This window comes from Xenopus laevis, chromosome 6S (assembly GCF_017654675.1).
Source record: "Xenopus laevis strain J_2021 chromosome 6S, Xenopus_laevis_v10.1, whole genome shotgun sequence".
NCBI lineage: Eukaryota > Metazoa > Chordata > Amphibia > Anura > Pipidae > Xenopus > Xenopus laevis.
The window spans coordinates 2,766,244-2,792,488 of NC_054382.1; the positions used below are offsets into that span (position 1 = coordinate 2,766,244).

The window sequence follows — 26,245 nt, forward strand, 5'->3', positions numbered from 1 at the left end:
TATTACACAATATCACACAATAACACACACTCACACACAATATCACACAACAACACACAATATCACACACAATATCACACGATAACACAGAATATTCCACAATAACACGCATCACACAATATCACACAATAACACACAATATTACACAATAACACACAATATTACACAATATCACACACTCACACACAATAACACACAATATCACACTCTCACACACATCACACAATATCACACAATAAAACAAAATAACACACAATATCACACAATAACACACAACATCACAGATACCAATAACACACAATATCACACAATAACACAAAATAACACACAATATCACTGCTGTTGCGACTCACTAACATTGTGTCGGTGGGGAAACAACTGGAGGGAGCAGATATAATACACGGGGCGGCCACTGGGGGAGCAGGGCTGTATTACTATTCACATGGCGTATGATTTAAAGGGGTAGTTCACCTTCAGACAACTTAGTTGGTTTCACACAGATCACCAGAAATAAAGACTTTTTCCAATTACTTTCTATTTTCTATGTGTGAACGTTTTTCTAATATTGGAGTGTAAAGTGTCATTTTTCACCTTTTAAAGCAAAGCAGCTCTGGGAGGAGTGGGTCGCCGACCCTGTAAACTGTTCTACAATGATACATTTAGTTGATCCATTTCTTAACTGTGTCCCTGCTGAGCAGAATCTCTGGGTTTCATTACAAGCAGCTGTTAGACTTGATACAATAGTTACTGATACTCCAGAGATGCTGCTGAGAAATGGATCAACTCAATGTTGTAAAATTGTAACAGAATCTGCACCTGAATTACTGAGCTGTCACTCAAACACCAGAGACACCGACATTACACTTTACACTTAGATTTTTGGAAAAACAGTAAAAAATAATGGAAAGTAATTGAAAAAAGTCTATTTCTGGGGAACAATCAAAAAACAATTGAACTGAAAAAAGTGTTTGGAAGGTGAACATCCCCTTTAAGGGACAGCTATGGGGGGGGGCACATGTTTTATCAGAGAAGACAAAGTTCATTGTGAGGGTCAAACACACCTGGAGATTAGGGAGAAGTGGGAGGGATTTCTGGCCTTAAAGGGAATATCAACCCCAACATTTTTTTCCCAATTAAAGGAAACACAATTCTAAGCAACCAGGGTCGGACTGGAGCATTGGGGGCCCCAATTTTTTTTAACTTGTAAGGGGGCCCCTACCACCAGTTTTTTTTAAAAAAAAAAAAATTTTTTTTTTTTACAATTTGTTTTGGGGTCCCAATTTGTTTTTAACTTATAAGGGGGCCCCTGCCGCCAATGTTTTGTTTTTTTTCAAAAAAAAAAAATTTTTTTTTCAAATTTTTTTTTGGGGCCCCCAATTTGTTTTTAACTTATAAGGGGGCCCTTGCCGCCAATGTTTTGTTTTTTTTCAAAAAAAAAATTATTTTTTTTTCAAATTTTTTTTTGGGGCCCCAATTTGTTTTTAACTTTTTAGGGGGCCCCTGCCACCAATGTTTTTTTTTTTTAATTTTTTTTGTTTTTGTTTGGGGCCCCAATTTTTTATAAGGGGGCCCTGATCATCAATAGCTTTTTACAACTTGTGTGGGGGGCTTACTTTTTTAGCGCTGATGTCTGTGTGGTCTTTTAACTGCGATGTGGAGTGGGCGGGATATGGGGTGGAGCTTGGTCGTCAGTGTGGGCGGGGCCCAGGGGGCCCCAAAAATTTTGTTGTACGGGGCCCCGTGATTTCTAATGGCGGCCCTGACAAATACTGACCAACTAATGTCCTATAATGAAGTAATTTTTGGTATGTTACATGTTATTTTCCCTCTTTCAAGATTTCAAGTGGGGGGTCACTGACCCCGTGTGAAAACAAATGCTCTGGACAATTATGAATATTGTTACTTTTTATTCCTCCTCTTTCTATTCAGGTCTCTCCTATTCATATTCCAGTCTCTTATTCAAATCAGTGCATGGTTGCTAGGGGAATTTGGACCCTAGCAACCAGATGGCTGATATTCCCAACTGAAGAGCTGCTGAATAAAAAGCTAAATCAGCAAAAAGCACAAATAATATAAAATGAAAACCAATTGCAAATTGTCTCACAATATCCCTCTCTAGATCCTACTAAGAGTTAATTTAAAGGGGAAGAAAACATGAAGGTTGGGGCAGCTGCTGCAGTTGAGAGAAATGAAAGAGACACAGGAGGAAATCGATTAGTGAAATGTCATTGATCTTGTATAAATCTCCTTCCACTCCCCTCCCCCTCTCTTCCCCGCCTCCCTCCTGCCTGTGAGTCTGTCAGTCCGTTTTACATAACTCGCTATACACACAGCAGCCAGCAGGGGGCGCTCGACATAATGAGAGACGCTGGCCCAGTGCATGCCGGTAATTGTAGTTTTCCCCATCTCGCATAATAACCAGGAAGGCAACAGCTGCGAGTGAAGCGCTTGGGGCAGTGCATGCTGGGAGGAGGCGGTTCCACTCTGTGCTGCTGTGAGAGATGCCTTTTCCCTTTATGAGAGAAGTGTTGCAGAACGACGTTGGGACACATTGGGGGAGGGATGTGACAGTCGCAGGTATAGAGAGGTAAAGGTGTGGCTTCCTACAGGGAGCACTGCATGGGGCTGGGATGGAGGAGACACTGGTACAGATTGGGGGAGGGATGGAGGAGACACTGGTACAGATTATGGGAGGGATGGAGGAGACACTGGTACAGATTGGGGGAGGGATGGAGGAGACACTGGTACAGATTGGGGGAGGGCTGGAGGAGACACTGGTACAGATTGGGGGAGGGATGGGGGAGATACTGGTACAGATTGGGGGGAGGGATGGAGGAGACACTGGTACAGATTGGGGGAGGGATGGAGGAGACACTGGTACAGATTGGGGGAGGGATGGGGGAGATACTGGTACAGATTGGGGGGAGGGATGGAGGAGACACTGGTACAGATTGGGGGAGGGCTGGAGGAGACACTGGTACAGATTGGGGGGATGGAGAGACACTGGTACAGATTGGGGGAGGGATGGAGGAGACACTGGTACAGATTGGGGGAGGGATGGAGGAGACACTGGTACAGATTGGGGGAGGGATGGAGGAGACACTGGTACAGATTGGGGGAGGGATGGAGGAGACACTGGTACAGATTGGAGGAGGGATGGAGGAGACACTGGTACAGATTGGGGGAGGGATGGAGGAGACACTGGTACAGATTGGGGGAGGGATGGAGGAGACACTGGTACAGATTGGGGGAGGGATGGAGGAGACACTGGTACAGATTGGGGGAGGGATGGAGGAGACATTGGTACAGATTGGAGGAGGGATGGAGGAGACACTGGTACAGATTGGGGGAGGGATGGAGGAGACACTGGTACAGATTGGGGGGAGGGATGGAGGAGACATTGGTACAGATTGGGGGGAGGGATGGAGGAGACATTGGTACAGATTGGGGGAGGGATGGAGGAGACACTGGTACAGATTGGGGGAGGGATGGAGGAGACACTGGTACAGATTGGGGGAGGGATGGAGGAGACATTGGTACAGATTGGAGGAGGGATGGAGGAGACACTGGTACAGATTGGGGGAGGGATGGAGGAGACACTGGTACAGATTGGGGGGAGGGATGGAGGAGACACTGGTACAGATTGGGGCTGGGATGGAGGAGACACTGGTACAGATTGGGGGGAGGGATGGAGGAGACAGGACTGGAGCAAGATAGGACTGGAGCAGAGTATAGCAAGAGAGGGGTACAAGGTAGGGTCAGATCAAGGTCAAGGCTGGGAAGGTACAAGATAAGGTAAAGCAAGAAAAGCAGACAAAGGCGAGGAGGAATAAGGGGCAAGAGCTAGAACTACCTAGTTAGGGGCACTGCCACAGTACTAGGGAGAAACCATACAATGCTCTGGCAAGGAGTGGTCTAAGTGCTGCCCTTAAATAGGGAAGAGTCAGCCCTGATTGGCTAATTGCAACTAGGCAGCAGCTGGGTTGGGGCTGCAGAGGCCAAACAGGCAGCAGCTGGGCTGGGGTTCAGAGACCAGGTTACACATAGCGAGTAACCCTACCGGCTGCTCACCTGGCCAAATGGTTAAGGTATAGAGCAAGAAACCCAAAGGTCCCTGGCTCTAATCCCAGCAATACCTGATAGCGGGTTGACCCAAAACCATGGCACCCACTGGTTTACCTGCAGGTCACTGGGTGTGGGTCATACAATAGAAGTGCACTCCCCTCTGCTCCTTAATATTCCCTGTCTTGGAACCGGAGGCTCATGCAGAAGTAAAATACAGAGTGGGAAGTTGTGGGTTCAGGACCAGCAATGACAGTATTTTGTGGTTTAGAGTCGGGTGTGGGACGAGTTTTTCATGACCCTCACATCACTAATGCACAGGGCAGAGAGGATGGAGTACAATGTGCTGTTAGGAGAGACTGCAGTTGTATTCAGGTTGGGAGGAACACTGTTTGTTGTTGACAATGTTGTTACAATGCAGGAGGGTGTTAGGGAGGGCAGAGCAGAGTGTGTGCTAAGAAAGATACAACCCATTGTGATGTTTATATATGAGGCTTTGTTGTGTAGCAGGAGGAGACCTAAGATGATGTTATGTTAGGGAGGAGCATCTTGTAACGATCACCCTCTTGTACATAATGAATGTTGATCCACCATGAGATCTGTTTCCCACCACACACACTCACTGTCATTTGTCTTTTGCTTTATTTCACCTCTGTTGTCTTCAGACAGTTTGCCGGCACTGAGACTGTGTGGGGTAGAGGAACAACACAACTAGAAGGTTCTTGATAATGGACCATAGGAAGGTACGTGATATCTCTATAGTAGCATGTGCTGTGTATATGTGCAATCTCCAACTTTGGGTCTCCATAACCTTTCCAGCACTTGACAGATGCCCCAGTTCCTAGTCAGGAAGATATATACCTATAGGTACCTATAGGCACCAAAATGCACTATGCTTTGGTTTCAGGTCCACGTGAGCTTTGATGAGGTGGCCGTGTACTTCTCAGAAGAAGAATGGAAACACTTAGAGGTCTGGCAGAAAGAGCTTTACAATGAAGTCATGCAGGACATCATGAAGACCCTGTGGTCACTAGGTAGGGTGCTGCTGCTTGTGACATCTCTGGTCAACATGTGGACTGAGAATAATACAGTCAAGATGGTGGGGAACAGTCTGCCACTTTTGTTACCATCAACATTTTGTATTGACCCCATCCTGAAACATTTCATTTCTTTGTGTTTTCCAGAAGACAACCTTGTGAGAGGAGACGGAAAGCAAAATCCAGCAGGCTATGCATTGATGCCACAATGGAGCAATGACAAGGGAGCACCAGTGAGAACTAATCACAGTGAGACTGCAAAGCTAAAACACGATCAGGGCAAAAACACACATATGCTTGGAAACCTAAACCATAGATTCCAAGAGAGGGAAGGCTTGTCACATCCAGACCAAGTTACTGGCCACAAAGACAATTTAGAGCATACCTTATTGCAGGATATACATAAATGCACGATAGACATACTGTACCAGTGTATTGATTGCAAGGAGATCTTCTCCAGCCAGTCACTGTTTGATGCACACATGATCAGACACACTGCCCAGGCTGCAAGTTCATACAACAATTCTCCATGGAATTATTTAGGGGCATCATGTTTGACGGCAGTGCCAAGTAGAGAAATGTATGAGTCTCACTCCAGTTTAGTGGGTGTCTCTGCATGTGCAGCAGAAGAGAATTGGTTGCGTTGCCTCTACTGTACCAAACAGTTCTCAGACTTGAGTATCCTTATGGAGCATGAAAGGAGCCACCGGGAACGCAAGGCATTTATATGCTCTGAATGCGGGAAGAGCTTTCATAGGCTCTCCATACTTAAGGTCCATCAGAGGATCCACACTGGAGAAAGGCCCTACGCTTGTCCCGATTGCGGTAAAAGGTTTAGCCAGAGATTCAATGTTGTTATTCACCAGAGGATCCACACAGGGGAAAGGCCGTACAATTGCCCCAAGTGCAATAAAAGCTTTCGTTATCAGACTACCCTTCTTAAGCACGAGAAGGCAAAGTGTGTTGGAACCATCCCTACAACATACCCCCTGCAAAAGGCAAAAAACTTTCAAACGTTGTTGCTCAAGAATGCCCTGCCACTCAAAGTTACCCAGCCAACCACTATTCAGCCTCCGTTAACATCCGAACCCCTTTCCTCGTCTTCTCTGTTGTTTGTTTCCCCCAAACCCATAATTGCAACACCATTTACTTTAGTATCAAAAAATAGGTCCATTGGAGGGTTGGCTCCTCCACTGCAAAACATTAGCAGGCATAAAAATCACATCAATGGTACGTCAATAATTCCTACAAAAGATCACCACCCAATAGAGAAGCAGTTTAGATGCGGCCACTGCAACAAACATTTTGTCCATTGGAAACAACTGAAGGAGCACCAGAAATCCCATGTGGACACACAGAACATGTGCACAGTTTGCAATAAGAGCTTCTGTAGAAGGTCCACACTCCTCATCCATCAGAGAACCCACACAGGAGAGAAACCATACACGTGCAATGAGTGTGGCAAAAAGTTCAGCCAGAGATTCAATCTTGTCATCCACCAACGGATTCACTCTGATGAGAAGCCTTATCAGTGTCATAAATGCGGCAAAGATTATCGATACAGGACGGCCCTGCTCAGGCACCAGAGAAATCCTCCCTGTGCTCCAAAACAAAGCTTTTCCAAGTCCACTTTGACATCTCATGGAGAGCTTCCTTCACCCTCTAATCGTGCCTTACAGGGACTGGCAAATAATAAACAACAGCCAATCACTAAGAAGACTTCCTTCTCAACAACTGAAAAAACACGGGACGAAATTGTGTCCAGAATGTGGGCAGACCTCTACAAGGGCATCGAAATGCACTGCTGAGGCTGGCAGAGGTGGGACAATGTGTGATTAATGTGGGCACTGTGGAAAGGCACTAAATCTGCCCCTTAACACTGGAGTTCAGAAAAGTATTTATACAGAAACAACCAAGGTAAGTTACAAAGAGCTCTGTTTCATCATGAAAGTAAAGCACTTGGAACCTCGGCACACAATGACATGCTACCACCATTTAGTTTCCATGCCTCTCAAACTATTGTCCACAAACCTTCCCCGTCTCCTCCGACTCCAGCTGAGAATCCCTGTACTATAAAATGGACGCTGCCCGCCCGAACCCGAGGAAGAAATACAAAGATCTAACAATATAAACGTGATCTGAATAAGTAGAGAAAGCGCAAAAAAAAGCATTCCAAATCGTGGCACAAATGTGCATATTGCGGCACAGGCTTGAGCAAAAAGCATGAGATTGAGGTTCATCTACGGAGCAACATGGGGGGAAAGCAAATGTGGCTTCTTGTCCAAGAGAGACTTCACACCGGGGAGAAACCATTCAAATGTCCTGAGTGTGATGAAGGTTTCCTATATAGGCATGGCCTCCAGAAGAATCGGAATCGTGGATTCTGCATGTGACTCGACACGGGGAAATTACACTTTAGTTGAATTCTAGACACTTCGGTTAGCAATGCAGACCAGGAATATAGGCTTCATTTAGAGACAAGGGAATGCTATGGGGGGAGCTATGACATTAGCCAAATACCTTAATGGTCAGTAGGGGTGTAAGATATTCTACTAGAGGAACACCCCAGGCAGCTCTCTAGCTTAGTAACTCCCCCCAGCTGGGCATTTGCATTGCTCTGGCCACTCAGTTCTGTAATTAGTCATATATGTCCTGTTGTCAGATGTTCCTTGTTTTATACATAACAAGCTCTGTGCACCGACCAATAAAATGCTTGCAATTCTATTGGCTCATAGACTCTGTGTATTCAAAATAATGCATGTAAGACATTGAGAGAGAATTATAAAGGCGATATAAACCCTCCATTAAACTGTCTCACTGACCCCCATTGCTCTCTAGGTGACCCCAATGTACAGAAGTAGGGCAATTCACTAAATCATTCATATCCGACAGTCGGGATTCAGCAGACTCACTTATAACTGATTGTTGGTCTGGGAGCCCTTTCCCTAGTGCACTCTGGGATAGCACCGCATGGCACTCTCTATGTCCTACACATGGGGAGAAAGTGGCTCCTAAGAAACCTTCTCGCTTGGGAAAATGCCATTTTTAAGTAAATTCCTATATATGAAACTTAAAGGGATCCTGTCATGATTTTTATAGTGTAGCTTTTCTTTCTAAATTACCCTGCAAATAATACACTCTACCATGTAAAATGTAATTCCTAACCCAGCAAGTGTATTTTTTTTCAAGTTGTTATTTTGGTGTGTAGGCTCCATCCCAGGTCATTTTGCCTGGTCATGTGATTTCAGAAAGAGCCAGCACTTTAGGATGGAACTGCTTTCTGGCAGGCTGTTGTTTCTCCTACTCAATGTGACTGAATGTGTCTCAGTGGGACCTGGATTTTACTATTGAGTGCTGTTCTTAGATCTACCAGGCAGCTGTTATCTTGTGTTAGGGAGCTGCTATCTGGTTACCTTCCCATTGTTCTTTTGTTTGGCTGCTGGGGGGGAAGAGAGGGGGGTTCACTCCAACTTGCAGTACAGCGGTCACATAAATGGGGGCACCTGGGAAACTGAAAATATATGTCAGATTTCAAAATTAAATATGAAAAAAAATCAGTTTGCTCTTTTGAAAAACAGATTTCAGTGCAGAATTCTGCTGGAGCAGCACTATTAACTGATTTTGAAAAATATTTTTTTCCATGACAGTATCCCTTTAAAGTAGAATGTTAATAACTCTTACTCAAGCTGTATGATCCAAGCTAACCCCATAGCATGATGGGATAGAAAGCAAATAATGCTGGGGAATCATGGTGGTGCAGCTGCAGAAATGTGGTTTGCAGCCCTCTCTAATGAATGAGCTGAACCATAAATTATGGCTATTCCTTTTTTTTTCAAGGGAACTAAAGCTTGACAAGGAAGTAGGCGAGAAATGCTACACCTTATGCTTTCGGCTTCTGTACCAGCCCAGGATGATCACAGCCCTGTAACAGAAAAAAATCTGTGTCTCCAAAGATGCCCCAGTAGCTCCCCATCTTTTCAGCTGATTCACAGTAAAGACTGTGAGCTGCGCTTAGGAGCCCGCTCATAATTCATGATACGAGCTAAGTTAAGGTGTCGCCAAACGAGTGGATCTCTCCCTGATATTCCCACATTGAAGTGGCCGATATCGAGCTGATCATGGGCCCTGGGGCCCAACAATTGGACTATAATGCATCTGAAACGGTGGTTGGATCGCGGGACCGCATAAACGCACAGATGCGGCCGCGATCCGACGGGATTTTTTTAACCTGCCCGATTGAGATATGGCCGACTTTCGCAAAGATATCGATCAGGGAAGCCCGTCGGATGGCCCCACACATGGGCCAATACGCTAAGATCTGTCGGCAGCTTTTATCGGCCTGTGTATTGGGACCTTTAGTCTTTAATTTCGATCCATATTTATTATTTGGCTGTTGTTCTCCTTTAGCTCTTCTGAAACTTCCGCAGTACTGTACGTCCTTGGGCGGGTTTGGACTTAACTTTAGCCTCCAAACTCCCTGCCCGCAGCCTTCTTCTACCCCACTTCCACCTCTGCACGTGCTTTTTTTATATACTCACGGGCCCCACCCCTTTCATGATGTCACATCTGGGTGGGCGCAGGTATATAAAGAGGGGAGAGCGCCGGGTTAGGGTCGAGTTTTGATTGACCCCACACATTACTAAACTACGGCATAGACAGAGCTGTGATTGGCTACACATATCTCCCTTTGCGTCATTAGGCACGCCCACTTCTCATTTGGAGCCCAGAGTTATGGGGAGTTCCATGAAAGGTTTCATTTTAGAATAATAACAATAATCCTACTTAGAACAATAATCAGGCTTAGCTGGGGCAGGGGTATCAAAACTGTTACTACTTATATCAATAAAATAAAACTTCTGATGTGATAGAAAACCATTTAATTATAGAAAGAGGGTAATTAGGTGAGTGCAGTATCCTTGTTGCTTCTGGGAGATGCCAATACACATTGAGCTCCTGTTCTTCCTCATTGAGGTCTGTAGGGATGAGGCAGTTTCCCCAGCAAAGCCTCCCTGTGGCTCCAGCACCGTCTTTCAGTTCAGCACCGGCTGTACCCGAGCAGTGAAATATCTGTGTCCCTCCAGCTGAAATTAAACTGTATCCCTCTGATTACATTTATGCTGGTTAAGTGCAGCTGGAGGACGACAGATTGGAAACAGTTCTGCACATTAATATTTATACAAATTACATATGCAGCTGCTTCATGGAATGGGAATATCTGGAGTGGGGGGATCACACTAGTGAAAAAAATTGTGTAAACCATAGAAAAAGGTCCATGCAAAGGATTTATAGAATTGTTAGTATCCCCTTATAAAAACACAAGAATGTGCCAGTGCAGTATTCTCCTCCAAATTAAGAAGGAATGTGCTTAAAAAGTTAAATTTTGGGCTGCAAAAACCCTACTATTCCCTCTCTTCTCTTCCACTTGCTGCTCCCTGAATTCCCAGGCTGTGCACTCAGCTCACTGCACTGTAGGACAGGAACCAATCAGCAGCTAGCAGGACCTGATAGGGAACTGAAGCCTGTCTGTGCTTGTGTGACTGCAGGGCTGTGATTGGCTGTCCCCTCCTACTGTGCTTCTGGCAGGGACACGCCCACCCCTCATTTGAAACAGGGACAAGACCAAAGCAGATCTATAGAGATTCCAATAAGGACAGAGACAGACGAGAAGATTCAGGGAAGTTAGTCACAAACGCCTCTTCTTCGTGCAACTAATTTCTCTGAACTGCCTCCCTGCTGGCTAGAATCTAAATCCCCGGCGGGATGGCACTCGGAGCGATTCAATTTCTGAAGTCGCCCGAAGTTGCCTCAACAGGAAACGAAGTGCTCCGAGTGTCATCCCGCCGGTGATTTAGATTCTAACCAGTGGGGGAGGCAGTTCACGGGAGATTAGTCGCACAAAGAAGAGGCGTTTTGTCGCCGGGTGACTAATCTCCCCGAATCTTCTCGTCTGTCTCTGCCCTATAGGGGACATTTTTAAAGATAATGATCATTTTAGCCCAGAGTGAAACCAGCACCATATATTATTCATTATTGCCTACATGATTGGGGGGAGGGCAATTATGTCTCCTTAAAGGGACGAGTAGGAGAAAAAACAAAAAGGATCTGGATTTAAAAGCAGCCTACATAGAATTTCTCACACCTACAAGTGCTCCTCTTCCTTTAGGAACTACAGCTCCCAGCATGCCCTGCCAAACTAATATCTGAATGCAGACACTTGCAAACAGACTTCCCTTTCCAGCCCTGATGATTTATCAGTTAACCGGAATACAGGCACAACTCCCAGCTGTATTTCATATAATTTTATAAAAAGAACAAAACCTACAGTGGGACTGATGAGCCAATGATAATAAATATATTAAAATAAATCTGTAAACCACTGAAGGAAAATCTCTGTGGATTTGTTATGTAGCCCTGAGCCTTTTAAACAACCACAAGCCATAACACAATGAGCTCCATCTCTGTGGCTTTAAGAGAGATGGCTTCTGGGTGTTGTAGTTTTGTTGGTGCTGTGAGCAGGAAGTGATGGGTCATGTGACAGGCTGTGCTGCTTGGATTCGACAGCCCAGAAGTGCAGAATGCAGCAGTACGGAGTGTTGGCTCCTGAGCTCTCCCCGAACCGTCACTCCATCAGACTCCCTTCTGCCTGATTATTCCCTGCAGCACAATTCTGATATTCCCACGGGGCCCCAGAGCCAATAAGATCTCCCCAGCACTGGAGAGGTATCACAAGGGGTTAATCATGTGTGAAGCTGCTTTTGGACTGGTGAGTAACCCTTGCAGTGCTGGGTGCGTCTGTAGCTCAGTGGGCAGATCTCATGTGCAGGGCTTGGAAGTCTTGGCATAGTAAACTGAGGGTGCTGGGAGTGCTGGGAGTTGCTTGTAGATCAGGGCGGTAGTATTTGAAAATAAATTATTGTTAGGGGTCCCTAAGGTGTTTAATCATGTGCTGGGGGTGTTGTGTTATCCAAGGGGAAGAGGAGACGTATGGATTTCAGGGTATGTCTTAATATGACAACTTTTTTTTGCAGTGAGCACCAACCATTTGGTTTTTTGGGTGTGTTACCACAATTGATGTGGGCATGGTCTTGTGGTAACATGGGTGTGGTTTAAAAACCAGGAGTGGTTAACACTGGTTTCCATTATCAGCCCTCCACTATGTTGGCCAGAAAAATGTCAGCCCTCGGTACCACAGAAGTTGGACTGTTGTAGATAGAAATGAGAGGCATATTGTATATCCGACCCCCGGCCAGTACATATGTTATATAATGGACATGACTCTTTCTCCTGCCATTCCATGTTAGACACCCATCAGCGGGGCTCAGGGTGGGCTTCTAAATCTGTAGCCGGGCAATGGCACATTTGGGGCTCTAGACCGTCGTGCCGCAATAAGTTCAATCCTCTTATTGTATCGATATTGGTGGTTCTGTGTATACGAGTGCCGGTCCCATCAGTATCAACAAGACAAAAAAATGGAAAATGGACTGTAGCTCCATAAAAATGGAAAAATCTGTTTTATTTGTGGCTATTAAAGAATATATAAGGACACATATATATATAGACATCACCTGACACGTTTCAGACTCATCCGGTCCTTAAGGTGGCCATACATGGAGAGATCCACTCGTTTGGCGATGTCGCCAAACGAGCGGATCTCCCTCCGATATGCCCACCTTGAGGGCCCAACGATTGATCCTAACGATGCCTAACGGGCGGTCGGTTCGCGGGACCGCATCAACGAATAGATGCGGCCGCGATCCAACGGGATTTTTTGTCCCATCCGATCGAGATCTGGCTGAATTCGGCCAGATCTTGATCGGTGAAGCCCGTAGGGGGGCCCCATACACGGGCCAATAAGCTGCTGACATCGGCCCATGTATGGCCACCTTTAGTCATAGGCTGTAGGTGGGTGATGTCCTGTCCATCTGATGATCACAATGCAGAATTCCTGTGGATCCGATACCATGGTCAAGTGGATTTAGACGTGTCCTTCTCAACTGCCGCCTTATCTTCTCCCTGCCCATTCCAGGTCCCTGTGTCCTTCGACGAGGTGGCCGTGTATTTCTCAGAAGTTGAGTGGTGCTTTCTGTCTGACCAGCAGCAGGACCTGTACAAGGAGGTGATGCTGGAGAACCTGGAGTTGGTGTTGTCACTGGGTAGGTCCATGAATCCCATTGTGCAGCTCTTATATTACTGGGTCGGTTCTGCCATGTGTAATGTACCAGCTCCCGGCTGAGCAGAAAGACTGAGACCTGCTTGGAATGAAGTGAACTCTCTGTCTGTCTGTCCGTCTAGAAACCCATAAAACCCTTCCATCTCTCTGCCAGACAGACAAGAAAGCTGAAGATTTATGTAGAGTTAAAGGGTTAATTTTTCACTCTGTTTTACTTGAGGTTCTACAAGTCTCTCTGGAAATAATTCACAAACCACACTGGCCATAGACGCAAAGATCCGATCGTACAAATCCTCGATTCGTACGATTTTCGGACCGTGTGTGGAGAGTCCCGACATTTTTTGTCCCCTGGAGATCGGTCATTTTGGTTGATCAGACAGGTTAAGAGATTTCTGACGGCTGCTGATAATATCTCTGCATCGTACGATTTTCAGTTAGGAAGGCATCAGTATGCAAACTACTCCACAGGAGACATTTCAGCCAACACAATAGAGACTCCAAGGTTTATTTGCTCCAAAACATTAAACCACTTGGGTCAATAACAGATCTTGTTTCCCGTGTGTTCATCATCAGGATCTGGCCAGACTTCCAACAAGCAGAGATCTTCTTGTCTATTAGTATTTGAGGACATATTGTGCCCCAGCTATAATGAAGGAGGCTTCTATGAGTTCTTTCAGAAGTCAGAAACATATTGGCTTATTGACTAAATGAGTTCAATATTTGCCCTGGCATAAAGTTTCCTCATACAGGATTATAGGTTATAAAACCTCTATACCATATTTGGTATAGATATTTCTATCAAAGTCTTATATTTTGTTTCATACCAGGAGTCATCATTGATAAAACTCCTCTCATTACACACTCTGGTTAAGAAGTGGGAAGGTTGGGTTGATGGATGTATTGTTATCCTATGAAGTCCTGCCTATCTAACCAGGATGTATTTCTCCCTATGAAGGACACCAGTACCGCCCTGCTGTGCCCCACCATGTGCTCCACGATGTGCCCCACCATGTGCCCCACCATGTGCCCCACCATGTGCCCCACCATGTGCTCCACGATGTGCCCCATGATGTGCTCCACGATGTGCCCCATGATGTGCCCCATGATGTGCCCCATGATGTGCCCCATGATGTGCCCCATGATGTGCCCCATGATGTGCTCCAGGCTGTTCCTGCCCATGGCTCCTCCTTTATTCTGAGCACTGGCAAGTATTTAGGTGAGACACTATAACTGGATGTACATGAGCGGAGGCGCTTTATTGGGACACCTAATCAGTGTCGGACTGGCCCACCGGTAACCAGGAAAACTCCCGGTGGGCCCAGGTGTCAGTTGGCCCTTTTGCTTCTAACCATTTAGCATATTTCATGGTCATTTCCTTTTTCTTTATGGGAAGAATCCTTAATAATGGAAGAATATAGAAAGTAGATATAAAAGACTAAGAGAATAAAGAGGTTGAGTGAGGAGAGGAGGAATAATAGTTTGGAAGGTGGGCCCTCACTCTAAGGTTTTCTGGTGGCCCCTGGTATCCCAGTCCAACACGGATGCAAATGATTGGTCAGTTCACGTGGACATTAGTGAGTGGGGTGTGTTTAATGCGCTGCTGGGTCACTGAACTTATTGCACGAGGCTAAAGTTTGAGCTTGTCAATAGCAGCAATGATCCAGGACTTCAAACTTGTCACAGGGGGTCACCATCTTGGAAAGTGTCTGTGACACTCACATGCTCAGTGGGCTCTGATTGGCTGTTGAGAAGCTAAGCTTAGGGCTCGTCACTAATTATCCAGCAGAAAATGAGCTTCCCTGGCTGTAATATAAGCTGATGCTACAGGTTTGCTGATTATTCAATTCTGATGCTAATTGCACTGGTTTCTGTGCTGCCATGTAGTAATTATGTGTATTAATTACTAATCAGCCTTATATTGTGACATTTCTATTCTATGTGTACTGTATATTGTGAGTGGGTCCCTAAGCTCAGTAAGTGACAGCAGCACAGAGCATGTGAATCAGTGAATCAGCAGAAAAGAAGATGGGGAGCTACTGGGGCATCTTTAGATCTTTACTGCTAAAGGGCTGTGGTTGCCTTGGGCTGGTACAGAAGCACAAAACATCATGTACAACATTTCTACCTACTTCTTTAGTTAGGCTTTAGCTCTGCTTTAAGTTGTGGAATTCTCTCTCTCAAGGGGGTTCTACAGATACATTAGAGAGGTTCAAGAAAGGGCTGGATGCCTCATTAGCAAGAGAGAACATACAGAGCTGATGATTAGGCTGAAGCTGAACAGACCCCACTCATCATCCCTCCCCATCAGCAATTCCCCCCCCATCTATCAACTCCCCCTCCCAATCACACGCAACTCGCCTCTCACTGTCAGTAATAGAACAGGAATCTGTTGGAGGGTGACGATCCCTCCATCACCGAGCACCAGGCATCGATTTGTAGGCTTGGGTGTGTGAGCGGAACCTTCTATATGAAGCCAATCCTGAGTCACAGGGAGGAGGAACTTACCTGACACCCCCTCACCATTGCACCCTAGGCACATGCCTCGTCTGCCCACCCCTAGTTCCGGCCCTGCTACTAATATTAATGCAGTTTAGGCAATGACCCCCAACTTGGCCATTAACTCCAGACATGTGCACATATGGGCCCTTGGCCAACCAGATTTTCTATACTGAGCAATCTGCTCTGATGCTTTAGTGCAGGGGCCCCAGGGTCATAACTACAAAGGAAGTAGACCCTACGGTTGCTGGGGGGCCGAGGAGTGTTAAAGACCCAGGCAGGCCCTAATTAATGAGCAAGTTCAATATATATTGGTAGAATAGGTTAATTATGAATTTTTTGGGGCCCTAAACAGAATTTGCTGTGGGGCCCAGTAACATCTAGTTACACAGCTGAGGGGCCCTTCATAAGGCACTTTGGGGGCCGAGTTCTAGACTGGACCAATGGAATGTCCATATTGGACTAGGTTTCTCCTGGGCCAGTTGAAAGGATTATACGGACCCAGGATAATGGCACAAGCTGGAGTCTATTTGTAGATCCTTGGGAGTTTCTATTGGTGGGAGAATCCTATGAATGGGGAAGGCAACAGACATTAGGATTTAGTCAACAACTACTGTGTGTCCTCTGCCCGGGGTCTATTCATCTTACCCATATGTAAATACAGTACAACCCCCATTTTACATCTCCTGATTTTAAATTTTCCCTCATTGTTGTTTTGTGGTCCCACCTATATATTATACATAATACATTTCCCCTATTTTACATTTTCCTGGATTTAACACTGTTTTTTAATGGTCTCCTGAAAAACGTAAAATGGGGGTTCTACTATATATATAATGACATGTACAACAATTAAATAGATACTGCACTAAATTACCTGGGAATGACACTTTCTACTATAATGGCTGGGAGCAATGTTGCAGAAAAAGCCTTTATTGGTGGTAGAGTCAAAGGGCAACTCTCACTCACATTGCTAAACACAAATACACAACTTAATAAAGGTCCCTGTTCAACATAACCTACAGGTAGATCCCAATGGATGGGGTCTGCCATGTTGTATCCATATATAGCCATATATAGTAACATAGTAAGTTAGATTGAAAAAAGACACACGTCCATCAAGTTCAACATTAAGTCTATATATAACCTGCCTAACTGCCAGTTAATCCAGAAGAAGGCAAAAACCCATCTGAAGTCTCTCCAATTTGTCTCAGAGGGGGAAAATTCCTTCCTGACTCCAAAATGGGACCAGTCCCTGGATCAACTTGTACTATGAGCTCTCTCCCATATCCCTGTATTCCCTCACTTGCTAAACACCATCCAACCCCTTCTTATACCTATCTAATGTATCAGCCTGTACCCCTGATTCACTTCCCAGCTCTCCCTGTAACACCCCTTTCCCTCCTCTAATCTCATTGGCTCCCTCCTGTCTGCTGGGAGGATCTACTGGTGAATAAAGCATCCGACCCTTCCTTATACCTATCTAATGTATCAGCCTGTACCCCTGATTCACTTCCCAGCTCTCCCTGTAACACCCCTTTCCCTCCTCTAATCTCATTGGCTCCCTCCTGTCTGCTGGGAGGAGCTACTGGTGAATAAAGCATCCGACCCTTCCTTGTACCTATCTAATGTATCAGCCTGTACCCCTGATTCACTTCCCAGCTCTCCCTGTAACACCCCTTTCCCTCCTCTAATCTCATTGGCTCCCTCCTGTCTGCTGGGAGGAGCTACTGGTGAATAAAGCATCCGACCCTTCCTTGTACCTATCTAATGTATCAGCCTGTACCACTGATTCACTTCCCAGCTCTCCCTGTAACACCCCTTTCCCTCCTCTAATCTCATTGGCTCCCTCCTGTCTGCTGGGAGGAGCTACTGGTGAATAAAGCATCCGACCCTTCCTTGTACATATCTAATGTATCAGCCTGTACCACTGATTCACTTCCCAGCTCTCCCTGTAACACCCCTTTCCCTCCTCTAATCTCATTGGCTCCCTCCTGTCTGCTGGGAGGAGCTACTGGTGAATAAAGCATCCGACCCTTCCTTGTACATATCTAATATATCAGCCTGTACCCATGATTCACTTCCCAGCTCTCCCTGTAACACCCCTTTCCCTCCTCTAATCTTATTGGCTCCCTCCTGTCTGCTGGGAGGAGCTACAGGTGAATAAAGCATCCGACCCTTCCTTGTACCTATCTAATGTATCAGCCTGTACCCCTGATTCACTTCCCAGCTCTCCCTGTAACACCCCTTTCCCTCCTCTAATCTCATTGGCTCCCTCCTGTCTGCTGGGAGGAGCTACTGGTGAATAAAGAATCCGACCCTTCCTTGTACCTATTTAATGTATCAGCCTGTACCCCTGATTCACTTCCCAGCTCTCCCTGTAACACCCCTTTCCCTCCTCTAATCTCATTGGCTCCCTCCTGTCTGCTGGGAGGAGCTACTGGTGAATAAAGCTTCCGACCCTTCCTTGTACCTATCTAATGTATCAGCCTGTACCCCTGATTCAGGGAGACAATTCCACATCTTCACAGCTCTCACTGTAACAAACCCCTTCCCAATATTTAGCTGGAACCTCTTTTCTTCTAATCGGAATGGGTGACCTTGTGTCAGATGGAAAGACCTACTGGTAAATAAATCATTAGAGAGATTATTATATGATCCCCTTATATATTTATACATAGTTATCATATCACCCCTTAAGCGCCTCTTCTCCAGCCTGAACATCCCCAATTTGGCCAGTCTTTCCTCATAGCTAAGATTTTCCCTTTACCAGCTTAGTTGCCCTTCTCTGTCCCCTCTCTAATACAATAATGTCCTGTTTGAGTGATGGAGACCAAAACTGTAGGGCATATTCTAGATGGGGCCTTACCAGTGCTCTATACAGTGGGACCCCCTCCTCCCGTGACTCTCTGCCCCATTTAATACAAGTCAAGACCTTATTTGCCCTTGATGCTGCTGACTGGCATTACTTGCTACAGACAAGTTTATTATCTACAAGGACTCCAAGCTCCGTCTCCATTATGGATTTGCCTAGTGCAGTCCCATTAAGGGTATAAGTGGATATTGTTACATCCCAGGTGCAGGACTTTACATTTATCAACATTGAATCTCATTTGCCACTTAGCTGCCCAGATTGCCAGTTAGTCAAGATCCTGTTGCAAGTGCCACATCCTGGATGGAATTAATTAAACCCAATAGACCTTAGTTTAGAGAGCAGCCGTTTGTGCCATTCTTATTCATATTGCTAGGTATGAGTGGGAGCTGCCATATTTGTTTCCCATGCAAAGATATTTCCTAATGACAACAATAGCAAATAGCATTCTCACAGTACACTTGTACACATACAAGCAATAATCAGAGTATTCAGAGACAAATCATTCCATGTTCTTGTTGTGCCGTTCCAGATGAGTTTAGCCCTTACACCCCTGAAGATGGATCGGAGCAGGATCAAGTCATTCTGAGGGAGCCTTGTGCTGGAACAGACAGTTGCACCCAAACAACTGAGAAGATTCCCAACAGCTATTCTGCTTGTCTTGTAAATAACGAGCCAGCCCCGCCGGAGCAAAAAAAGCGGCCATCCAATAAAAACCTCCACAAGTGTTTTGAGTGCAAGAAAGTCTTTGGCAGTTGGTCGCACCTCTTGGCTCATTGGAGGATCCACGACCGAGAGAAGATCCACAAGCAAAATAAAAGCCAAATACCAACCCATCAGGCCAATGCAACTCCCCATGAACCTAAAGGGCTTGAAACAAGGTTGTACGAGTGCACAGAATGTGAAAAAACATTCAGCAACCAGTCTGTGCTTTCCTTGCACCAGAGAACGCACACCGGGGAGAAGATCTTCAAGTGCACCGAGTGTGAGAAAAGCTTCATGAAAAGATCGCAGCTGATTGTGCATAAAAAGTGCCACATAGAAGAGCGGCCGTATATGTGTACATTTTGCGAGAAGGGATACAACCAGCATTCAAAGCTGATCGAGCATATAAGGACTCACACGGGGGAGAAACCATTCACCTGCACCGAGTGCAAAAAAAGCTTCACCAAAAGGTGTAACCTGACCGAGCACCTCAGGATTCACACGGGAGCAAAACCACACAAGTGCAATCTGTGCGATAAAACCTTTCACTACCCTTCAAACCTGGTGGAGCATCAGAGAACCCACACAGGGGACAGGCCCTTTCAGTGCACCGAGTGTGACAAGAGCTTCATCAAGATGTCTAAGCTCATGGTCCACCTCAGAATCCACACAGGAGAGAAGCCTTACAAGTGCAGTGAGTGCGACAAAAGCTTCAGCCAACAGTCCAACCTCGTGGTTCACCAGAGGACTCACACCGGGGAGAGGCCATTCCAATGCAGTCATTGTGAGAAGAGTTTCAGCTATCATTATGCGTTTGTTGTCCACGAGAGAACCCACACTGGGGAGAAACCCTACAAATGTTCTATGTGTGATAAGGCTTACAGCCAGCGATCAAACCTGAAACTGCACCAAAAAACCCATGAGAGCAAGCCACAGCAAGACTCTCCTAACTGCGAGAAGACCTTCGAACAAGAATCAGCCCCTAAAATGGACCAGTTGAATGAAAGTGCTGGGTTGGAGAAGGTGCCTGAGTTACCGGAGGCAACAAACTCGGTGGAAAGCCCAGAGGCCATTGATGATTATGAGAAGAACTACATTCCTTGGTCTCCTCTGAGCGAGTATCTTGGAGTATTCTTGCCCCCAGAGAAGCAGCATAAATGTACTGAGTGCGATAAGTGCTTCCTAGAAAAGTCCAAGTTGGTTGTTCACCAGAGGACTCACACTGGTGAAAGGCCTTTCAAGTGCTCCGTCTGTGACAAGACATTTATCCAATGGTCCCACCTATTAGAGCACAGGAAAATCCACGACGGTGATAGACCCTATACCTGTGCTGAATGCGGCAAGAGCTTCATCAGAATGTCCAAGCTCACTGTCCACCGTAGAACACACACGGGTGAGAGGCCGTACATCTGTGCCGAATGTGGGAAGCAGTTTAGCCAACAGTCCAACCTTGTTGTCCATCAGAGGATTCACACTGGAGAGAAGCCATTCAAATGCACCGAGTGTGAAAAGACTTTCCGCTACCAGACAGCCCTTATTAAGCACCGGAGAAACGATTCATGTGATCGAACCTAAACTGGTCCACTTCTATGTCCTAAGAAGAGTCTGGCCTCTAGGCAAAGGCTTCAGTTGCACTTCAGCATGATTGGCTGCTCACGTAACAACGGATTCACTCAAGGGAGAAGTGGCCAACGCTAGTGGAAATTCACCAGAAGTCCAATCGGCAGGGACATCACCAATTCACTTACAGGCGCAGATGACAATTCACTAGGGAAAGAGCGTTCGTTCGCAATTTATCACCAGGCGACTTTTAGCTCAGGCCAATGGTTGTTGCTCCACAAATTCACTAAAGTGCAGATTTTTCTGAACGTTACCTCCTTCGCCAGAGTTGACTTCACCACTTCAGACCAGGTGAAGTGATAAAATGAAGTTCCGTCTTCCTCAATCTGATGTCAGTTACATCATATCCTGTCTGCTGAAAATGCAATAAAGTTGAAAAAACTCTGGCGACTTTTCCCTTTTTTTAAGCTGGGTTGGCTGCAAAATTCCTAACTTGAACTTTTTTGGGTTAACATTTTTTCCCCAGACATTTGAGGGGCATGAAACATTCATTTTACAGTGGGCTCACGTCTAGGGCATTATTTGATCTCTTTTGTCTTTATTAAGGTTCCTTGGACATTTCTAATAAAAAGGGGCCACTTTAAGCATTTGCACCAACTTCTCTAATAAAGACGTCCATACAACTTGTGATGTACCCGCCCTATTCTAATTGACCTAAGCGTAAGATCACTAGCGACTTTTCGCTAAACAAACGCTAGCGAATCTTCGCTATGAAATGCTCACTGAAGAAACGTTGCCCTCGTTTGGCACCCAGGGTGCAACTTTGCAACATTTTAGTGAGTTAAAGGGATCCTGTCATCAGAAAACATGTTTTTTTCAAAACACATCAGTTAATAGTGCTGCTCCAGCAGAATTCTGCACTGAAATCCATTTCTCAAAAGAGCAAACAGATTTTTTTATATTCAATTTTGAAATCTGACATGGGGCTAGACATTTTGTCAATTTCCCAGCTGCCCCCAGTCATGAGACTTGTGCCTGCACTTTAGGAGAGAAATGCTTTCTGGCAGGCTGCTGTTTTTCCTTCTCAATGTAACTGAATGTGTCTCAGTGGGACCTGGATTTTACTATTGAGTGTTGTTCTTAGATCTACCAGGCAGCTGTTATCTTGTGTTAGGGAGCTGCTGTCTGGTTACCTTCCCATTGTTCTTTTGTTTGGCTGCTGGGGGGGGGAAAGGGAGGGGGTGATATCACTCCAACTTGCAGTACAGCAGTAAAGAGTGATTGAAGTTTATCAGAGCACAAGTCACATGACTGGGGGCAGCTGGGAAATTGACAATATGTCTAGCCCCATGTCAGATTTCAAAATTGAATATAAAAAAATCAGTTTGCTCTTTTGAGAAATGGATTTCAGTGCAGAATTCTGCTGGAGCAGCACTATTAACTGATTCATTTTGAAAAAAACATTTTTTCCCATGACAGTATCCCTTTAACGTAGTGGTATTGAATTTGCACCTGGCGAAGTGTGCGAAGCGGTCACTGGCGACAATTCGCCTTTTAGTAAATCTGCCCCAATGAATGATTTCGCCTCACCCTTCCTACCAACAACTGCTTCCATGCCAGGCCCAATATAGCAGGAGTGTCTGACCCTATTTGTACCCCTATAAAGACAATTCTGGCAGGGTCAGCAATATAACGAAATGAGATGCACCATTTGTTGGTAAAATACCAAACGTAATAATCCATACCTCCCAACTGTCCCTTTTTCGGAGGGACAGTCCCTCTTTTGACAGCTCAACCCGCAGTCCCTCATTTGTACTGGAAAGTCCCTCTTTTCTCTACAATGAACAGCCAGAAAAAGAAAAAAAGTTTCTCACTTAATTGGCTTTTGGCAGAGAGCCCAGAACAGCCACAGGTGCAAATAAGATACTTTGTAACAATTTTGAGACCAAAAAAAAAAAAAAAAAAAAACGTTTAGATAAGGAGAAATATTTTCAAACTTTCATAACCTGCCGAATTTTGTAAAACTTACATGGTAATTAGGGGGTACTGCCTCAAAAATGGGTGTGGTTAAAAAAGTTTGCCGCGCTACATGCGAAAAAAAATTTGTCCCTCTTTTTACTTCCAAAATTTTGGGAGGTATGATAATCGACTGTGGCTCCCCCAGAATCCCTAGCCAGCCAGGCTAATTATGTAGAGGCTATAGGACTGTGGGCAGGGGCAGTGGAAACCTCAAGTGGACTATCTGTTATTTCAGTGGTAGCCATGGATTCCAGTACTGAGAAATGTTTTTGTAGAACTGCACAATACAAGTAAAGCTAAATAAATATAATAATCTGTAGAATATTTTTTTGTTTTGTAGGGACAACCTCTGTCTCACCTGCTGGTGCCATAGAGAGAATAGGAGGTGCTGCCCCCTACTGGTCACTGATATATTGTGTATCTGTAATTTCTGGAAACTCAGTATTAAATCTAGACTTTATGTCAAATTTACTTATTTTTTTTAAAATTTTTACATGCTCCCTTCACTTGCTCAGTGGTGACATCAAGCGGTGAGAGAACAGATTTCACATTTAATCTTTAAGGGGAACTGTTATGAAAATTAACATCTAGTCGGAGCTTCGTTATACTGAAATAAGACATTTTGTAAATATTGTAGGAGGTCTAGGTCTGCTGGACAAGACCAGCTCTCACCAGTGTTAAACTTGGTGTAAAGTTAACTCCAGTTGCAGCAAGCAAGGCTGCAGTTTATTTGCAAATTTAGGAAAAGCCGGATAAATGGGTCCCTGGAGTAAATGGAGGAGAGCAGGGTGGGCCTTCCATTCCTTGCTCCATTGAGTGTTTGGCATAGGAAACCGTCTGATTAGGCTGCAGGTGAGCAGCAAATAAAAGAGCTGGGACTACATCTCAGGGCTCCTGGACAACAACTTGTGTTGGAGTGAGATTTGTGGTACTACCAGAAGGGAATCCAGGCCAGAAGCTGGTGAATTAGTATCCCTGGAGGCGAGAATCAAAAGGTCTTATGAGAAGCCTGAAGATTCTAGAGCAGTGAAACCCAAATCAGTGGCTCATGAGTAACATGTTGCTCCCCAACTCCTTGGGTGTTGCTCCCAGTGGCATCAAAGCAGGAGATTATTTTGAATTCCAGGCTTGGGGGCACGTTTTGGTTGCATAAAAACCAAACAGAAACTCATGTAGGCTTCCAGTCCATATATGGGTCACCAAATGACCAATCACAGCCCTTATTTTGCACCACCCAGGAACATTTTTCATGCTTGTTTTGCACCCCAACTCTTTTTACATCTGAATGTTGCTCAAAAAATGGTTTGGGACCCCTGCTCTTGAGTGTGGAAGCCACCCTGTATGGTAAGAACACCAGAGTGGTGGAAATGTGTTAAAGGATAAGTAAATCTTTAAATAAGTGAAAGAAATTGACAAGGGGGCTATTCTTAAAAAATTGTAATATACAATCATTATTTATTTTTCTTCTATTCCAAGATATTAAGGGATACATGTACTGTTAATATGAATTAATTTTGTTACAACAGCACCACCTGCTGGTCAGTTTCCCACCAGTCTGACCAGCAAGTAGTCAAGGAAGTTGTCAGGAGAAAGAAAGAGGCTGATGTTCTTCTGCTTAGGAAAGATGTGAGAAAGGTTTCTAAGGTGATATTTTGGCTGCTGTAGGGGAGAATCAAAATTCCCTTAAAGCGATAGATCACCATTGTTTTACATTCAGGTGTGACATGTGGCACACAAACATATTTACGCAAATACGCAGTGTAATGCGACTCATTTGTTTCCTCTATTGACTTGACTTACACTCCATTCCTATAGTAACCCTGACTCTCCCAGTTTGCTCATTCCATACATGGGTGCCATTCCATCAGATCCCTCTTCTGGAGCTCTAGTCTGCGAGGCATTGACTTAAGCCCCGTCTGAATTTATTCATAAGGGCCAATCTGTGGCTCTATCATATCAAGCATCATATGGGGCAGGTTTAAAACAGTGTGAGATTAGAGCTCACCCGAAGATACGATCAGCCACTTTCTATTTATTCTTATGGGATTTTTAGAATTGTTTGTATCCAGTGATGAACTGTAACTTTCACCCATTGACAAACACTATTCTAAAAATCCCATGGGAATGAATAGAAACTGAATGATTTTTTCTTTGGGTGAGCTCTAATCTGACATTGTGAGAAATCTGCCCCTAAAATCCAGTTTGCCTCGAAAACGCAATTTATGTCAAAATGGAAGTGGAATTGCGCGTGTTTTCCTGCATCAGCATAATTGCATCTTGTTTCAAGCAATTGGTTTTGTATCTTGTCTTTACTATTATCCAGTCATAATAATAATGACACAAGCACTCACAATCTATTTGGATAATGGAATAGATGCAGAAAGGTCTGCACTCGGTCTAGTATCCCATAGCAACGGACACCTCCCTTATCTGCACAAGGGAATAGGAATCCATTACTCCTCACTCTGTATAGCAGCAAAAGGCTCTACTAATGCTTGTTGTATACTGATGTTTGTTATATATATAGGGGAGCACACATAGGCATAATCCATTTCATCATCGGCCACTTCAATTCTGAGATCATTTCTCCACCTAGTGCTCTACCTTACGATCGTGAATAAGCCCTAATTCTTAATGTTCCTCATCATCAGAATGCATTGTATGTAATGAACATACTGTATCTTTATTCCCTATTAATAACATTGGGATCACTGACCTTCCTATATATTTATCTTTATTCCCTATTAATAACATTGGGATCACTGACCTTCCTAAATATTTATCTTTATTCCCTATTAATAACATTGGGATCACTGACCTTCCTATATATTTATCTTTATTCCTATTAATAACATTGGGATCACTGGCCTTCCTATATATTTATCTTTTTTCCCTATTAATAACATTGGGATCACTGACCTTCCTATATATTTATCTTTATTCCCTATTAATAACATTGGGATCACTGACCTTCCTATATATTTATCTTTATTCCTATTAATAACATTGGGATCACTGACCTTCCTATATATTTATCTTTATTCCCTATTAATAACATTGGGATCACTGACCTTCCTATATATTTATCTTTATTCCCTATTAATAACATTGGGATCACTGACCTTCCTATATATTTATCTTTATTCCCTATTAATAACATTGGGATCACTGACCTTCCTATATATTTATCTTTATTCCCTATTAATAACATTGGGATCACTGACCTTCCTATATATTTATCTTTTTTCCCTATTAATAACATTGCGATCACTGACCTTCCTATATATTTATCTTTATTCCCTATTAATAACACTGGGATCACTG

General features: G+C 44.6%; 2 protein-coding genes across 2 annotated transcripts; both read left to right on the forward strand.

The window, feature by feature from the left end:
* The first annotated feature begins 2,432 nt into the window (after positions 1–2,432).
* Positions 2,433–7,821, forward strand: LOC108695523 (zinc finger protein 2). The gene is made up of 4 exons (XM_041567283.1): positions 2,433–2,587; positions 4,728–4,805; positions 4,970–5,096; positions 5,247–7,821. The coding sequence occupies exons 2-4, from the start codon at positions 4,791–4,793 to the stop codon at positions 6,905–6,907; spliced, it is 1,803 nt and encodes a 600-aa protein (XP_041423217.1). The 5' UTR covers positions 2,433–2,587; positions 4,728–4,790; the 3' UTR covers positions 6,908–7,821.
* Positions 7,822–11,601: 3,780 nt separating this feature from the next.
* XB22065617.S (oocyte zinc finger protein XlCOF28-like S homeolog) lies at positions 11,602–21,341 on the forward strand. Its single transcript, XM_018224075.2, has 4 exons — positions 11,602–11,862; positions 13,126–13,252; positions 14,225–14,485; positions 19,170–21,341. The coding sequence occupies exons 1-4, from the start codon at positions 11,839–11,841 to the stop codon at positions 20,915–20,917; spliced, it is 2,160 nt and encodes a 719-aa protein (XP_018079564.1). The 5' UTR covers positions 11,602–11,838; the 3' UTR covers positions 20,918–21,341.
* The last annotated feature ends 4,904 nt before the right edge of the window (positions 21,342–26,245 follow it).

Excerpts from the sequence above, each read along its gene's own strand:
- LOC108695523 (XM_041567283.1), top strand. Across the intron at positions 5,097-5,246 it reads GAAGACCCTGTGGTCACTAG|AAGACAACCTTGTGAGAGGA; the intron begins GTAGGGTGCTGC and ends TGTGTTTTCCAG.
- XB22065617.S (XM_018224075.2), top strand. The coding sequence starts at position 11,839 with ATGTGTGAAGCTGCTTTTGGACTG. Across the intron at positions 11,863-13,125 it reads GTGAAGCTGCTTTTGGACTG|GTCCCTGTGTCCTTCGACGA; the intron begins GTGAGTAACCCT and ends TGCCCATTCCAG. Across the intron at positions 13,253-14,224 it reads GGAGTTGGTGTTGTCACTGG|GACACCAGTACCGCCCTGCT; the intron begins GTAGGTCCATGA and ends CTCCCTATGAAG.